Source organism: Platalea leucorodia (genome assembly GCF_965183815.1).
Source record: "Platalea leucorodia genome assembly, chromosome: 24".
NCBI classification, from domain to species: Eukaryota; Metazoa; Chordata; class Aves; order Pelecaniformes; family Threskiornithidae; genus Platalea; species Platalea leucorodia.
The window spans coordinates 2565368-2580685 of record NC_138846.1 but is presented as its reverse complement, the minus strand read 5'-3'; the positions used below and the strand labels follow the sequence as shown (position 1 = coordinate 2580685).

Here is a 15318-nt window from a genome sequence, read left to right as displayed (position 1 = left end):
TGTGCAAGGCGGGTGCGTGGGCAGGGCCCCGGTGCCGGGGGGGCGCACAGGCCCTGCGCTGGGGCTGGGGGGGCCGCGGCCCCACGCCCGTTCCCGGCCCCGCTCCCGTTCCCGGCCCCACGCCTGCGGTCCCCACCCGCGTCCGCACCGGGTCACGTGGCGCCGCCGCCAGCACGCCCCGCCCCGCCGCGCCATATAAGGGCATGTGGGGCGGGGCGAAGTGCCGTCATCGGCCTCCCCGCCTCGGCGAGGCGAGGGAGGGGCGGAGGGCCGCAGCCAATCAGAGCGGCGCGGGGCGGGGTGGAGAGGGGGGCGTGTCCCGGGCTGAGGGGAGGGGCATGACCCGAGGGGGCGTGGCCTTCGGGAGAGGGGGCGTGGCCTGGAGGGGCCGGTGGGGACGGGGACGGGGACGAAACGGGGATGAAACGGGGGATCCAGGGCCGTGTCCCCAGGGAGAGGGGACAGGGATGGGGTCAGGGATGGGGACGGGGGATCCAGGGCCGTGTCCCCAGGGAGAGGGGACGGGGATGGGGACAGGGATGGGGGATCCAGGGCCGTGTCCCCAGGGAGAGGGGACGGGGATGGGGACAGGGATGGGGACGGGGGATCCAGGGCCGTGTCCCCAGGGAGAGGGGACGGGGATGGGGACAGGGACGGGGGATCCAGGGCCGTGTCCCCAGGGAGAGGGGACAGGGATGGGGACGGGGGATCCAGGGCCGTGTCCCCAGGGAGAGGGGACGGGGATGGGGACAGGGATGGGGACGGGGGATCCAGGGCCGTGTCCCCAGGGAGAGGGGACGGGGATGGGGACAGGGATGGGGACGGGGGATCCAGGGCCGTGTCCCCAGGGAGAGGGGACGGGGATGGGGACAGGGACGGGGGATCCAGGGCCGTGTCCCCAGCGAGAGGCAGCTGCACCGTCCCCCGGAGGGAGACGGGACAGGGATGGGGACAAGGGACAAGGACGCAGAGGGGGACAGGGAGGCTCCCCACGGTGGGAGCGGGCCGGGGAAGGGGCCGGGGCCGGGGCCGGTCGCAGGGCCCGTGTCCCCAGGGACGGGGACAGCCCACGGGCGGGGAGGTGGCACGGGCGGGGCTGTCCCCCCCCGGCAGCGGGACAGGGCCCGGCCGGAGCCGCGGGGCTGGCGGGGACGGCGGCGGCCGAGCCACCAGCAGGCGGGGGTGCCCGCGGGGGTGCCCCACGCACCGGAGGGCCCCGGGTGACCCCGCACCCCGCTCCTTGCACCGTGCACCGTGCACCGTGCAGCCCGGAGCCTGCACCCTGCCGCCCGCGCGCGCCCCGGAGCGGCGGGAGGCGGGAACGGGGCCGCGGGGGGTTCTGGGAGTTGTGGTTCTGCCGGCGTCACGTGACGGGGCGGAGGTGGGCGGGGGGACTCCATCTCCCAGCGTGCTCAGCGGCGGAGCGGAGCGGCGCGGCCGTCGGTGAGGGCGGGGGGCTTGGGGTGCACCGGTATTGCACGGGGGGGTTTGGGGTGCACCCCCTTTGCACGGGGGGGGTTTGGGGTGCACCCGCATTGCACACGGGGGGGGGTTTGGGGTGCACCCCCCTTGCACAGGGGGGGTTTGGGGTGCACCCGCATTGCACACGGGGGGGGTTTGGGGTGCACCCCCATTGCACGGGGGGGTTTGTGGGTGCACGGGGTGGGGGGGGTCTGGCCCTTCTCTCCCTGCTCCCCCTCTCCAGTGGGGGGGGCGGCTGAGGCTGGACGGGGGGGTCGTCCCAGCCCCCCAAAAGCCAGAGCTCCCCACACCCCCCTTCCTGCCGTCCCCCAGCCCCCCCAGCCCCCCGTGCAGCCCCTTATCCCCCCCATCCCGCTACCAGTCCCCCCAGTTTCAGGGTCTGATCCTGCAGGGCCCCCCCAAACTCACCCCCCCCCCCAGCCTCCCATGCCTTCCACCATAAATGAGGTCTGGTCCTGCAGAGCCCCCCAAAACCATCACCCATGGAACCCCCCTATCCCCCATTTACAGGGTTTGCTCCTGCAGGGCCCCCCCAAACTCCCCCCCCCCATGCAACCCCATGCCCCCCCCTTGCCACCCCCATTTACGGGGTCTGGTCCTGCAGAGCCCCCCAAAAGCATCAGCCTGAACCCCCCCATTCCCCATTTACAGGCTCTGGTCCTGCAGGGCCCCCCCAAACCCCCTCTCTCCCTTGCAGCCCCTCTCTCCGGATGCGGGGTCCCCTCCTGGCGGCCGCCGGCGGGGGCCTGCGGGCCATGGGGGACGGTGGCCCGCTGGCCCGCGCCATCCGCGCCAAGCTGGACGCGGCCCTGCAGCCCACCCACCTCCAGGTCCTGGACGAAAGCTGGCGCCACGGCGGCCCCCCCGGTGCCGAAACCCATTTCTCGGTGGTGGTGGTGAGCGGCCGCTTCGCTGGGTTGCCCCCGCTGCAGCGGCATCGCCTGGTCCACGCCGCCCTTCGCGCCGAGCTGGCCGGACCCCTGCACGCCCTCGCCATCGTCGCCAGGACCCCCCAGCAGTGGGAGAGCGACCCCCGTGTCCCCCCCCGGCCCCCGTGTTTGGGGGGCTCCAAGCAGGAGCGGCGCGGGGCCGCGGCCGGCGGGGACTCACCCGGGGATCAGTGATGGCTGACACCGCGGCGGGGACGGAGCCCGAATTTGGGGGGCCAAAAATATTGGGGTGACCCCCCCCACCCCACCCCGCATCGCCCCCAGCCACCCCCTGGGTCCCACCCTGACCCCGTCCCCACTCCCCCCTGGGGGGGATTTTGGGGTGTCCCCCCCCCATTGGCTTTAATTTTTAAATAGTTTCACCGTCTCGGGGCGCGTCCCCTCCCCGCACCCCAAACCAATAAAGGCTCCGGCGGGAGCAGCTCGGAAGCGGCGGCCGGCCCGTGGCTGCGCGCCGGCGGGGTCCTCGGGGGGAGGCCGCCTGGGTGGGGGGCGTTTTAATTCGTTTACAAACATCTCAAAACTACAGCACGGCACGACTGCGCACGGACAGAACTACGGGGGGCTCCCCAAAGGGCCAGCTACACCGAAGGACGCGGGGCGGAGGAGGAGGAGGAGGAGAGGAAGCACAGGCCGCTCGATCGCTTGGGGGGGAGCTGCTCGCGATGCTGGGGGGGGCTGCCCGAAATATTGGGGGGCTGCCGGTGATGGCGGGGGGCTGCCGGGGGCCTCCGAAGCGCTTTTGCATAGACCGACACTTCCCATCTCTTGCTGGGGACCGACCCGGGGGGCGCAGCCCTGCGACCCCCCCCCGTACCCCGCTTTTTTTTGGGGGTGGGGGGGTCCCGGCGCTGCAGCCGGGCGCCGCTTTGTGCTTTGCAAACCGCTGGTGGTTTTGTGCTCTGGGCTGGGGGGGAAAGGGGGTGCGGGGGGGGGGAAAAGGGGGTGCAGGGAGCACCCCCCATCCCCCCGCGCCCCCCATCCCCGCCCCAGCACCCGTAGGAAAGAAAAATCCTTTAAAAACGGGTTAAAAACAGAAAAAGTGGCAGTTTGGGGAGCGGAGGCGTCCCCATCTCCACCCCACTGCACCCCAAAACGCAGCTGGGCCCCCCCCCCCCGCGCAAAGGCCAGCAGCACCCATGGGTGACGCATCGGGGCGCCCAGCCGTGGCCGGGCAGTGCCTGGTGCGGGGGGGTCCCTGCTGCACCCCGAAATTGGACGAAGGCCTGGGGCTGCAGTCGGGGGTTGCTGCACCCTGCGGTGCAAGGGGTGCTGTGCTCAGCGAGGGGCTCTGCACCCCGGGGGTTGTACACCCCAGGGTGCTGTGCGTTGCAGAAGCACCCTGCACCCCGAGGCATCGCGCACCCTAAAAATGCCGCCCCCACGGAGGCAGCGTGCGCCCCACGGCGCCGTGCACCCCGAGGGGCCGCGTGCTTTGCGGCGGTGGGCAGCCTGAACGGGCGCGCAGCCCCGCGGGGCTCTGCAGCGGGAGGTGTGGTGCACCCCAAATTGCCGTGCGCCCCAGAGGCTTGGGCACCCCCAAAGGGGTTTGCACCCCAACACGCAATGCGCCTCGGCGCGCCGCGCACCCCAAAGGGCTGCGCGCCCCGAGGCGTGCACCCCGCCGTGCCCTGCGCCCCGAGGCGTTGTGCGTGCCCAGGTGCTGTGCACCCCAAGGGGTCCCGCACCCCGAAAGGCTGAGCGCCCCAAGGTGCCCGCCCCCCATCCTGGGGCAGGGGGCGCAGATGGGGACCCCTCCCCTGCCCAAGCCCACCCCGCGCAGCGCCGAACACCGGCCCTCGGATGGGGAAACTGAGGCACGCAGCCGCCCCATCCCTGCTTGAGGACGGAGCCTTCATCCTCCTCCTCCTCCTCCTCCTCCCCAGCGAAGCGGGGATGCTGGGGGGCACAGGGCCCGTCCCACCCCCCGCAAGGCCGAGGCACCCGGACCCCCCGCAGCCCCCCGGCAGCGAGCAGCGTTTCACAGAGGGGACGACACCGAGAAAAGAAATGGGGGGGCTGGGGGGGGGCAGGGGGCTTTGGGGGGGCCAAGTGCAAATGAAAACGATCCCAAATGCTCCAAGAAGACGGCTCACAGTGTCTAAGGAGGCGAATCCCGGGGGGCGGGGAGGGGAGCGGGGCGGGGGCGGCACGGGGAAGCGGGGGCCCCCCGTCACTGCAAGACTTGCCCCCGCGTCTCCGGCAGTTTCAGGGCGAGGGAGCTGCCGAGGGCCAGGGCGGCGGAGGCCAGGAGGATGGGCACCGCCTTGGTGATGCCCACGAAGGAGGTGAAGATGCTGATGCCCAGCACGGCCGCCAGCTTGCAGAGGGCGTTGAGGAACCCGAAGGCCGTTGTCCTGCGGGCGCGGGGACACGGGGGTGACATCGCGTGGCCCCGAGGGACCGTTTCCGTCCCGCAGCGCGCAGGCGGCACCCGAAAATTCGCACCCGGCGCCCCATGCTTTGCAGCCAGCACCCAAAACCTTGGACCCAGCACCCCATGTCTGGCACCCAGCACCCAAAACCTCGCACCTGGTGCCCAAAACCTTGCACCCAGCACCCAAAACCTCAGTCCTGGCACCCAAAACCTCGTACCCAGCACCCCACATATTGAAAACAGCACCCAAAACCCTGCATCTAGCACCCCATGCCTTGCACCTAGCACCCGAAACCTCACCCCCAGGACCCCACATCTGGCACCCAGCACCCAAAACCTCACACCTGGTGCCCAAAACCTTGCACCCAGCACCCAAAACCTCCCACCCAGCACCTGAAACCTCACCCCCAGGATCTGAAACCTCACCCCCAGCACCCCACATCTGGCACCCAGCACCCCAAACCCGGCACCTGGCACCCAAAATGTTGCACCCAGCGCTCCAGCTCTGGCACCCAGCACCCAAAACCCTGTACCCAGCACCCAAGACCTCACATCTGGCACCCAAAACTTTGCAACCAGCACCCCAGATCTGGCACCCAGCAGCTGGCACCCAGCACCCCATGCCTTGCAGCCAGCACCCAAAACCTTGTACCCAGAACCTGGCACCCCACACCTGGCACCCAGCCCCTAAAACCTCACAACCTTGAGCCCAGCACCCCACATCTGGCACCCAGCACCCAAAACTTCACCCCTGTCACTCCACATCTTACAAACCAGCACCCAAAACCTTGCACCTAGCACCCCATGCCTTGCACCTAGCACCCGAAACCTCACCCCCAGGACCCCACGTCTGGCACCCAGCACCCAAAACCTCGCACCTGGTGCCCAAAACCTTGCACCCAGCACCCAAAACCTCGTACCCAGCACCCCACATCTTGAAAACAGCACCCAAACCCCTGCATCTAGCACCCCATGCCTTGCACCCAGCACCCGAAACCTCACCCCCAGCACCCCACATCTGGCACCCAGCACCCAAAACCTCAGTCCTGGCACCCAAAACCTCACCCTCAGCACCCCACATCTGGCACCCAGCACCCAAAACCTCACACCTCGCACCCTACAGCTTGCACCCAGCACCCAAAACCTCACCCCCAGTACCCCACATCTGGCACCCAGCACCCAAAACCTCACACCTCGCACCCTACAGCTTGCACCCAGCACCCAAAACCTCACCCCCAGCACCCCACATCTGGCACCCAGCACCCAAAACCTCAGTCCTGGCACCCAAAACCTCACCCCCAGCACCCCACATCTGGCACCCAGCACCCAAAACCTCACACCTCGCACCCTACAGCTTGCACCCAGCACCCAAAACCTCACCCCCAGCACCCCACGTCTGGCACCCAGCACCCAAAACCCCCCCGCCAGCACCCGCCCGCTCGGCCCCCGCGGGGTGCCGGCTGCGGGGCCGCCCGCACCTCTTGTCGGAGGGGTAGAGCTCCACGGTGAGCACGTCGAGCGCGTTCCAGGAGGCGATGCTGACGCCGCCGAAGAGGCAGAGCAGCGCGATCATGGCCGACTCGCTGTTGCCGAAGGAGAGGAAGAAGCAGCTGACGCAGGACATCACGCTGGAGCCGGCTGCGGGGGGACACGGGGACACGTCAGGGCTGGGAGAGGGGACGGGCGCCCGCCGCGTCGGGGAGGGGAAACTGAGGCAGGAGCTCATCGAATCCCAGAATGGTTTGGGTTGGGAGGGACCTTCAAAGACCCTGCCGTGAGCGGGGCCATCTCCAAGCAGATGGGGCTGCTCGGAGCCCCGTCCAGCCGGGCCCTGACCGTGACGGGGCACCCACCGCCTCTCTGGGCACCCGTGCCAGCGTCTCGCCACCCTCAGCGTAACAAACTTCTTCCTCGATGCCCACCCAGCATGCGGAGGCGGCCGATCTTGTCCATGAGGAGGGCCGAGACGATGTTCCCGGGGAGGACGGCCAAGGTGCCCAAGAAGCTGACGAAGTAGATCATGTAGGCGTTGTTGTCGTCGCTGAAGTCCAGCTGGCAGCCCTCCTTGTTGTGCAGGAAGGTGCTGTTCACCACCCGGCTGTTGATGAACTTGTACTCAAAGAGATCTGTGGGGATGGCGAAGGGGTTTGGCGGGGTCGCCTCCATCGCCCTCATCCCCTCGGCGAGCGGCCTCCCGCCTCCCACCTGTGTTGTAGAAGACGGTGGAGATGAAGGTGCAGTTCTTGAAGAAGGTGTTGCTGGAGGTGATGTCCTCGAAGTAGCACTCCTCGAAGAGCGAGTCCTCGAACGTCACCGACTTCATCTTCAGGCCGATGAACCTGGGGGGGTCGGATGGGGGGGAAGAGCCCGGCTCATCACCTCCGCTCGTGCAACGAGCGGGCCCGGCCTCAGCGCCCGCCCAGGACGCACTTGTCGTTGAAGTACTCCCCGCCCTGGTGGATCTGGTTCTCCAGGGTGAAGTTGAAGGTGAAGTGCCGGACCTTCTCGCGGGTGAAGAGCTTGGTGCGCGAGGCGTACTCGATGTTCTGCAGGTGCTTTATCATGTCCGGGAACCAGACCGTCAGCCCGTAGTAGCTGCGGGGAGAGGGGGGCTGAGCCCGGGCACCGCGATGCCCGCCCCGTCCCAGTGCTGCCCATCCCGTCCCAGTGCTGCCCATCCCATCCCAGTGCTGCCCATCCCATCCCAGCACTGCCTGTCCCATCCCAGTGCTGCCCATCCCATCCCAGTCCCATCCCAGCACTGCCCATCCCATTCCAGTGCTGCCTGTCCCATTCCAGTGCTGCCCATCCTATCCCAGTGCTGCCTGTCCTGCTGCCCATCCCATCCCAGTCCCATCCCAATACTGCCAGTTCCATCCCAGTGCTGCCTGTCCCATTCCAGTGCTGCCTGTCCTGCTGCCAGTCCCCTTCCAGTGCTGCCTGTCCTATCCCAGTTCCACTCCAGTGCTGTCTGTCCCATCCCAGCACTGCCAGCCCCATCCCAGTGCTGCCTGTCCCATCCCAGTTCCATTCCAGTGCTGCCTATCCTACCCCAGTGCTGCCAGCCCCATCCCAGCACTGCCTGTCCCATCCCAGTGCTGCCCATCCCATCCCAGCGCTGCCAGCCCCATCCCAGTGCTGCCAGCCCCATCCCAGCGCTGCCAGCCCCGTCCCAGTGCTGCCTATCCTATCCCAGTGCTGCCAGCCCCATCCCAGTGCCGCCTGGCTCCCTCCCAGTGCTGCCAGCCCCATCCCAGTGCTGCCCATTGCACCCCAGTGCTGCCAGCCCCATCCCAGTGCCACCTGGCTCCCTCCTGGTCCTGCCAGCCCCATCCCAGCGCTGCCTGTCCCATCCCAGTTCCATCCCAGTGCTGCCCATCCCACCCCGGTGCTGCCAGCCCCATCCCAGCGCTGCCCGGCCCCGGCCATGCCGCAGGGTGACAGCACCCCTGGGTGCCCCCGCTCCTCTCCGGGGCTGTCCCACCCCAGCCCGGCTGGCGGGTCCCCCCGTCCCCACCTGAAGGACATGGTGAACCACACGGCCATCATCATCAGCGTGACGCGGCGGTACTCGGGCGCGAAGCACTGCTGGAAGTTGCTCCAGACCTAGGGGGGACGCGAGCGGTGATGGGGGGACGCGGTGGGGAGGGGACGCGGTGGGGAGGGACGCGGTGGGGAGGGGACACGGTGGGGAGGGACGCGGTGGGGAGGGGACACGGTGGGGAGGGACGCGGTGGGGAGGGTCCCACCCTGGGGCAGGAGCCGGCCTCACCTGCTGCGAGAGGTTGAGGAATCGGACGAGCCAGCGCCGGTACCACGTGCCGGTGTCCGACTGGATCTCGATGAGTTCGTCCTCCCGCTTGATGGTCTTGATGTGGGTGACCTGCGGGGTACGGGGGGGGACAGTCTGGGGACGCTGGGAAGCGCCAGCCTCGGCCAAGGCTCCCCGGTGAGACCCGTCCCCACCTTGTGCCTCAGTTTCCCCACCTGTTAAAGCAGGGCTGACCCCTCCGGGCGCTGCTTTTCCCGGCGGTGGGAATTTGCAGCCCCCTGCTCCTCCAGGAGCCCACCCCGGGGGCTGCTGGGTGCCCGCAGGCTCAGCCCCGGGGCGGGGGGACCTTACCGAGAAGACCCTCTCGGGGTGGCCCTTGGCCCTCATGTTGGTGTCGTGGACCTGCTTCAGCACCATCCAGGCCTCGTCGTGCTTGCCGTTCTGCAAGGCAGAGCCTGGGCTCACCCGGGACCGATCCTGCCCCGTCCCACCGCCCGCTCGGGGTCCCTGCCTGGGTCCCCCATCTCCGCCACCAGCTCGGGGTCCCACCGCCCGCTCGGGGTCCCTGCCTGGGTCCCCCCATCTCCGCCACCAGCTCGGGGTCCCACCGCCCACTCGGGGTCCCTGCCTGGGTCCCCCATCTCCGCCACCAGCTCGGGGTCCCACCGCCCGCTCGGGGTCCCTGCCTGGGTCCCCCATCTCCGCCACCAGCTCGGGGTCCTCGCCCAGCTCCCCACCATCCCACCGCCCACTCGGGGTCCCTGCTTGCACCCCCAGCCCCCCAGCAGGACCCGGCCCTGCCTCCCCCCAGGTCCGCTCACCTCCAGGAAGAAGCGGGGGCTCTCGGGCATGGTGGTGAGCGCCCCGATGGCGAAGACCGAGGGGAAGGCGCAGACCAGGACGAAGACCCTCCAGCTGTGGAACTGGTATGCCGAGCCCATCTGGAAGCTCCAGCCTACGGACATGGGAGAGGATACGGCGGTCGTGCCGAGACCCGCCAAACTCGCTGCACGCTCCGGCACCGGGAGGCTCTTACCGTAGTGGGGGATGATGGCCCAAGCCATGGCGGAGGCGTAGATGCCCCCGATCATCCAGAACATGCAGAGCCAGCTCAGGTGCTCCCCACGTTTCTCCTGCGCCAGGAACTCCGAGAAGTAGGAGAAGACGATGGGGATGGAGCCGCCGATGCTGGGGACGGAGGGCAGAAGGGCGTCACCGCCCGCCCCGCCATCCCCGCCGCCGCGGGAAACGGGGGGTTTCGGCATGGCGAGGGAGCGGGAGGGAGCTCAGCCCCCCGCATGGGGGTCCCCTACACGGCGCCGTGCCCCCCTTACCCCACGCCCGAGAGGAGGCGGCAGAAGAGGAAGGTGCCGTAGCCTTGGACGAAGGAGGAGAAGAAGGCGAAGACGCTGTTGACGGAGAGGGAGATGAGGAGGCACTGCCTTCGGCCCAGGCGGTCGGCCAGCCCGCCCCACAGGAAGGCGCCCACCATCATGCCCAGGTACACGATGAGCCCTGGGGGGGACGGGAGGCGGCGATGTCAGCCCTGGGGGACCCAGGGGCCTGCACCCCCAGCCACCCGGCGGAGGGAGACGCTGCTGGGGGGCCACGGGGGTGGCGGTGACCCCCCCGAGCTGAGCACAGCCGGGGTCCCTGGGTCCCCTCTGCGCGGGGCCACGGGACGGGGGGGGCAGAGGTGCCCCCAGCCCCAGCCGGCTCCCCAGGGCCCCCCGCATCCAGCCCCCACTCCTGCCCCGAGTTTGCCAGGTCTCAGGGAAGGGGGGGATCGGTAACACCCGGGACGACGGCGGGGGCTCAGGCTGCAGCGGGCACCACGGAGCAGGGGGGAGCGTGCCGCAGTGCGGCCAGCGCATCGCCCGCAGCCCCCCCAGCCCCGCTCTCGGCATCCCCTTATCAGCCCCGGGCAGGAGGAGGGGGGGGGGCTCTGCCTCAGCCCCCCGCCGCCGTGCCCAGCTGCAGCGGGGAGATAAGGGGCGGGGGGCTGCGGGGTGGGGGGCTGCGGGGCCGTGAGTCACAGCCTGACTGCACAGCGGCGTCCCCCCGCCCCAGCCCCCCTCTCCCCATTGCTCAGGGGGGGACCAGCGCGGGACTGGGAGGAGGAGGAGGATGGTGGGAGCCCTGTGCCCGCGGGGTCCCATCACCACCCCCGTGTCCCCACAGCTCCTCCCGGCCCCCCCCATCTCCCTCTGCATCTCCGTGCCCCCCCATATCCTCATGGCTCCCGGTATCTTCTGGTGTCCCCCCCCATCTTGTGGTGTCCCCCCACTCCCCCCTGGATTGTGCCCCGCGTGTCCCCCCGCATCCCTGCACCCCCGTGTCCCCCTGTGTCCCTCTGTCCGCTCACGTTCCCCCATGTCCCCATCTGCTCCTGTCTCCCCCCATCTCCCCGTGTCCCCCCATATCCCACGTGTCCCTCCACGTCCCTCATACTCGTGTCCCTCTACATCCTTCCATGTCCCCTCCTGCTCATGTCCCCCATCTCCCCTATGTCCCCCCATCTCCCCATCTGCTCGTCTCTCCCCACACCTCCCTGTGTCCTCCTGTCCCCCCATATCCCATTTGTCCCTCCATGTCCCCATCCGCTTGCGTCCCCCCATGCCTCCATCTCTCTCCACATCTCCCAGCGCCCCTCCACGTCCCCCTGTCCCTCCGGCCCCCCACGTCCCCCTGTCCCTCCGGCCCCCCATGTCCCCCTGTCCCTCCGGTCCCCCTGTCCCTCCCGTCCCCCCGTCCCCTCCTCACCCAGCATGCCCTTGTTGGAGTCGGAGAGGCACATGTCCTTCTCGGCGCTGGGCAGGACGAAGCCCACCACGAAGACCTCCACGCCGTCGGCCATGAGGGCCAGTCCCAGGACGAAGTAGAGGGTCCACTGGAATCGGCCGTGGCCACACTCCTGCAGGATGAGCTCGTACTGCTGCGCCAGCTCCTCCTTGTCCTTCCGCCGCTGTCCCTCGCTGTCGTCGAAGGCGCCGACGGCCGCCTCGGCCCCCAGCCGCTCCCCGGTTTTCAGCGAGTCGTGCCGGGGGATGCCCTGGTATTCGCCCTCGTAGATCTCGTCCTCCTCGTCGTGACCCTCGGTGGCATCGCTAGAAGCCCCCTCCTCTTCGTTGGCCCCCTCGCCCCCCCGGTAGTAGCCGTCCTGGGGCGCGTAGTCTTCATCGTCCTCCTCTTCCTCGAAGCGGGAGTAGGAGCGCTTGGTGTACTCGTCCTGCATGCGGTCCATGCCCTTGCTCACCTTCTTGGCCGCGTGTTTCTTCACCTCCTTGGCGATGTCCTTGGCGCCCCGGATGAACGCCGTCCGGTCTCGGAAGCTCTCATCCATGGTGCCGGTGGGATCGGCCGGGACACCGGGATGGGGGTCTCTGTGTCGGGGGCGGCTCCCTCACACCCGGGGACCACGGTGGGACGCGGGGAGACGGGCGACGGCGCTACCCATCCGCGTGGCACCGGCTGGGAGGGGACACGGGGGGACCCCAGGCGCTGGCCCGGACCTGAGGAGCCCAGACACAAGCAGGGGCCGTTTTAGGATGGGAACGGCCCCGCACCCCACCTCCCACCGGGGTTTGCTCCGCTCTGAGCTCCCCCGCCAGCACCCCCAGCACTTTGCCCCCATCTCGCATGGGAACAGGAGGATTTGGGGGACCCCCGCGCCACGGCGAGGCGGCAGGGGGGCTCACCCCAGCGCCAGGCACCCGCAGTGGGGGCCGGGATGGGGGCAGCTCCGGGGACGCCGGGTCCGTGCCAGCCCCCCCAGGCTCAGGTGCCCTCTCTGCTTGCTTGGAGGACCGAAGCTCTCACAGCCACCCCCGTTTCGGCAGGATTTAGACCCCCGTTGACCTGAGGGGGGGATCCGAGGTGGATTCTCCAGTGCCTGATAACGTGGCTGAGCACAAGCTACGGTGCTTGTTTGCCCCCCTCTGCCTCTTGCCCCCAGCTGCCCGTCTGAACCCAACGCCGCCGGAGTAAATCAATCCGCGGGAGCGGGGAGCGCGGCCCCCGCGGGTTCAATACGGCGAGAGGGAGGACGGATCCGCAGGGAGCCGAGGGACGAGGGGGTTGGCCCACGCCTCCCCCGCCATGGCAGGGCCACCTGCCCCATCCGCCCGCCCGGGGACCCCGGTGGCCCTTGGGGACGGGGGTCCGCGCCCGGAGCTCTGCAGGGCCGCGGCGTCCCCCAGTCGGGCCCAGGGCGGGGATCCCAGCGGTGACGGATCCCAGGAGGGTCCCACAGCCCCGCCATGCCCCCCGGCAGGCCGGGGCCCCCCAGGCCACGGGGACCCCCCTGGCCCCACCGACGTCCCCCACCCAGCCCATTGAGAGAAGAGGCCCCGCCATCCGCTCAATGGGGCCGGGAAGGTGCGGCCGGGCCAAGGACCAATGAGCTCCAGGGGGCGTGGCCACCCCACCAGCATCAATGGGGCCGTGGAGGCATGGCCCAGCTGTGCAGCCAATGAGCTTCAGGGGGTGTGGCCACGCAGCTGCATCCCCCCCCCCCCCCCCATCTCGGGGTACCCTCGGGCGGGGGGGGTCACTGTGCTGGGGTGAGACCCTGGGGAGGGGGGGCCCGGGGGGACGGGGGGCCCGGGGGGACGGGGACCCCCCAGCTGACCCCAGCAGGGCAGAGGGTGACCCCAAGGGTGGGGGGTCCCAGGGGACACCCCAGCCCAGCGCCGGCAGGAGGGGGACCCAGCGCCACCGCCCCCGTGCTGGGCTGCGGTCCGGATCCGTCCCCACAAGGGAGCCCCGGGGGGGGGACGTCGGGGCCACCCCCCCAGCGCTGCAAGTCACCACCCAAAGCCAGGCCAACGAGACCGAACCCCGCTGCTTCCTCGGGAAAGGCCGGCGGGAGCAGCACCGGCGCCGGAGGGACGGCGAGGGGACCAGCCCCCAAGGCCATGGGGGTCCCCAAAGCCTCCCAGGGCACCCCCAGCGCTGCGGGGCGGGGCCCCGGGGCAGGGGGCTCAAGGGACGGGGGTCCCTCGGAGGGGTCCCGGGCTGCCCGAGGCTGGCCGCGGTGGCAGAGCGGCTCCGGGGACCTCGTGTGCCAGGCCACGCGCCCGGGGGAGGCTTCCAGAAGGGACCTGGCTGCGGGTTGTGTTTGGCGAGAGACGCCGGCGTCGGCAGAAGCTGAAGGGCCGCCGGGGGCAGAGCCGGTGGGTGCTGGGGGCACCCTCGGCACCCCCAGGGTCCGGCCTTTGGGGAGGAGAGGGGGCACCCGGCTACAGCCCAGAGGCTCTAATCTGCAGGTGGCACCTCCCTGTCCCCACGCACCCTGCAGCCCCGTCCCCAGCCCCGCAGGCTGCGAAGGCCAAGGGCAGGCGGCGTAGCCCCCCGCGCCTCGCAGAGCCCAGCCCAGCTCGTGACAGGGATGGACCCGCAGAGCCCCAGCCTGGGCACGGGCTGGTGAGACCCCCCCCCAAAAAGGTTATTTTTGTCTCTGGCACGGACGGCGAGGCAGGAGTTGAGCCGCAGGGAGAGGGACGCAGCCGGCATCGTGTCCCCCCTCCCCGAGCGAGGGGACGGGGCATGGTGGGGAAGCTAAAATTAGCCCCTCCGAAACAGCCGGGGCTGGGGGCAGCGCTCCCCCCGGGGCGGGAGCCCACGCCGGCTCTGCGCAGCCGGCAGGGACGCGGGGACGGTGCTGCGGCGCAGCACGGCCCCCCCAATTTCTGAATAAAGCCGGGCCGGTGCTTTTAAGCAGCGTAAAATCGTTAATGCACCCCCTGCCCTCTCCTTCCCGGCCGGGAGCAACCCCAGCCCCGGGCCCGGCCAGGGGAGCCCCCGCTCCCCTCCTCGGATTAAAGCCATCGGCACCTGAGGCCCCTGGAAGGAGCCAACTCATGGCCAAGGTCATTTTGCTCCAGCCGGGCTGGCGGCTCCCTGCGGTGCCTCCCAATGCGGCCGTGCGGCGGGATGCCGTTATAGGGCCCGTGACGTACAGGGCAAAAGGAAGAGGGGGGCAGAGGGAGGCCGAAGACCTGCCGGGGAAGAGGACGGGCCGGGGAGCAAGGTCACAGCTCGGCTCCGTGACCGAGAGGCTGCTCTGCACGAGCCGGGGAGCCTCGAGCGGCCGAGCCAACGCCGCGCGTCAGCGACAGATGCTTTTGAGATCAGGGCTTTGATTTCACAAGGAAGCCAGAAATCAGACAGACCGCAGCCACCCTCCGTGCCAGAGCCTGGGGGGGTCCCCAAAAATGCTCTTCTGGTCGCAAAAACACACCGCTGGCCTTGCCAGCCCCGTCCTGGCGCTGGCTGGAGCCGTCGCCGCCAGCCCTAGACAAGGTTATCGGGCTCTGGAGCCGTTCCCTCCTGCCATGCGTCCAGCCGGAGCCAGCGATCGATGCAGCCCTGCCGCGCGCCCCGAAACCCCCCCGGGAGATCCCACGTTTGGGCTCTCTGGGTCCATCCCCCCCGCCGCAGCCCCCAGCCTTTTTGCATTATGGCAAGAACATGGCGACAGGGGAGAAGAGTTTTAAATCGCCTGTGTCCAAGGTCATCCTCCAACACCCCCCCTTGCCACCCCCGGAGAGCTGTGACGCGCCCCCTCCCCAAAACCTGCCGGTACCACCACGATAAACACCCATCCCCACGCCGAAACCCCAGTCCCCATCGGCAGAGATTCCCCGGCCGTACGACGGCGCGGGAGGGATGACAAGAGGCTATTAAACACGCACATAAAAAGACAGAGCAAGGCTAGAGGCAAGGTTTTCCAGGAC

The 15318-nt window shown here is 69.8% G+C and overlaps 2 protein-coding genes across 2 annotated transcripts; one reads left to right on the top strand and one right to left on the bottom strand.

Moving 5' to 3' along the window:
- The first annotated feature begins 1393 nt into the window (after positions 1 to 1393).
- Positions 1394 to 2855, top strand: BOLA1 (bolA family member 1). Its single transcript, XM_082333243.1, has 2 exons — positions 1394 to 1443; positions 2180 to 2855. Exon 2 carries the CDS (start codon positions 2193 to 2195, stop codon positions 2604 to 2606), a length of 414 nt encoding a protein of 137 aa, XP_082189369.1. The 5' UTR covers positions 1394 to 1443; positions 2180 to 2192; the 3' UTR covers positions 2607 to 2855.
- A 1750-nt stretch (positions 2856 to 4605) lies between these two features.
- Positions 4606 to 11924, bottom strand: SV2A (synaptic vesicle glycoprotein 2A; the record flags this gene model as incomplete). The annotated part of the gene is made up of 12 exons (XM_082333352.1): positions 4606 to 4789; positions 6288 to 6447; positions 6732 to 6935; positions 7015 to 7148; positions 7240 to 7404; positions 8327 to 8415; positions 8582 to 8692; positions 8933 to 9022; positions 9403 to 9536; positions 9618 to 9769; positions 9916 to 10096; positions 11345 to 11924. The coding sequence occupies 12 exons, from the start codon at positions 11922 to 11924 to the stop codon at positions 4606 to 4608; spliced, it is 2184 nt and encodes a 727-aa protein (XP_082189478.1).
- Between the last annotated feature and the right edge of the window lie 3394 nt (positions 11925 to 15318).

Bases quoted from the DNA above. Each gene is read 5' to 3' on its own strand.
- BOLA1 (XM_082333243.1), top strand. From the start codon at position 2,193: ATGCGGGGTCCCCTCCTGGCGGCCGCCGGCGGGGGCCTGCGGGCCATG.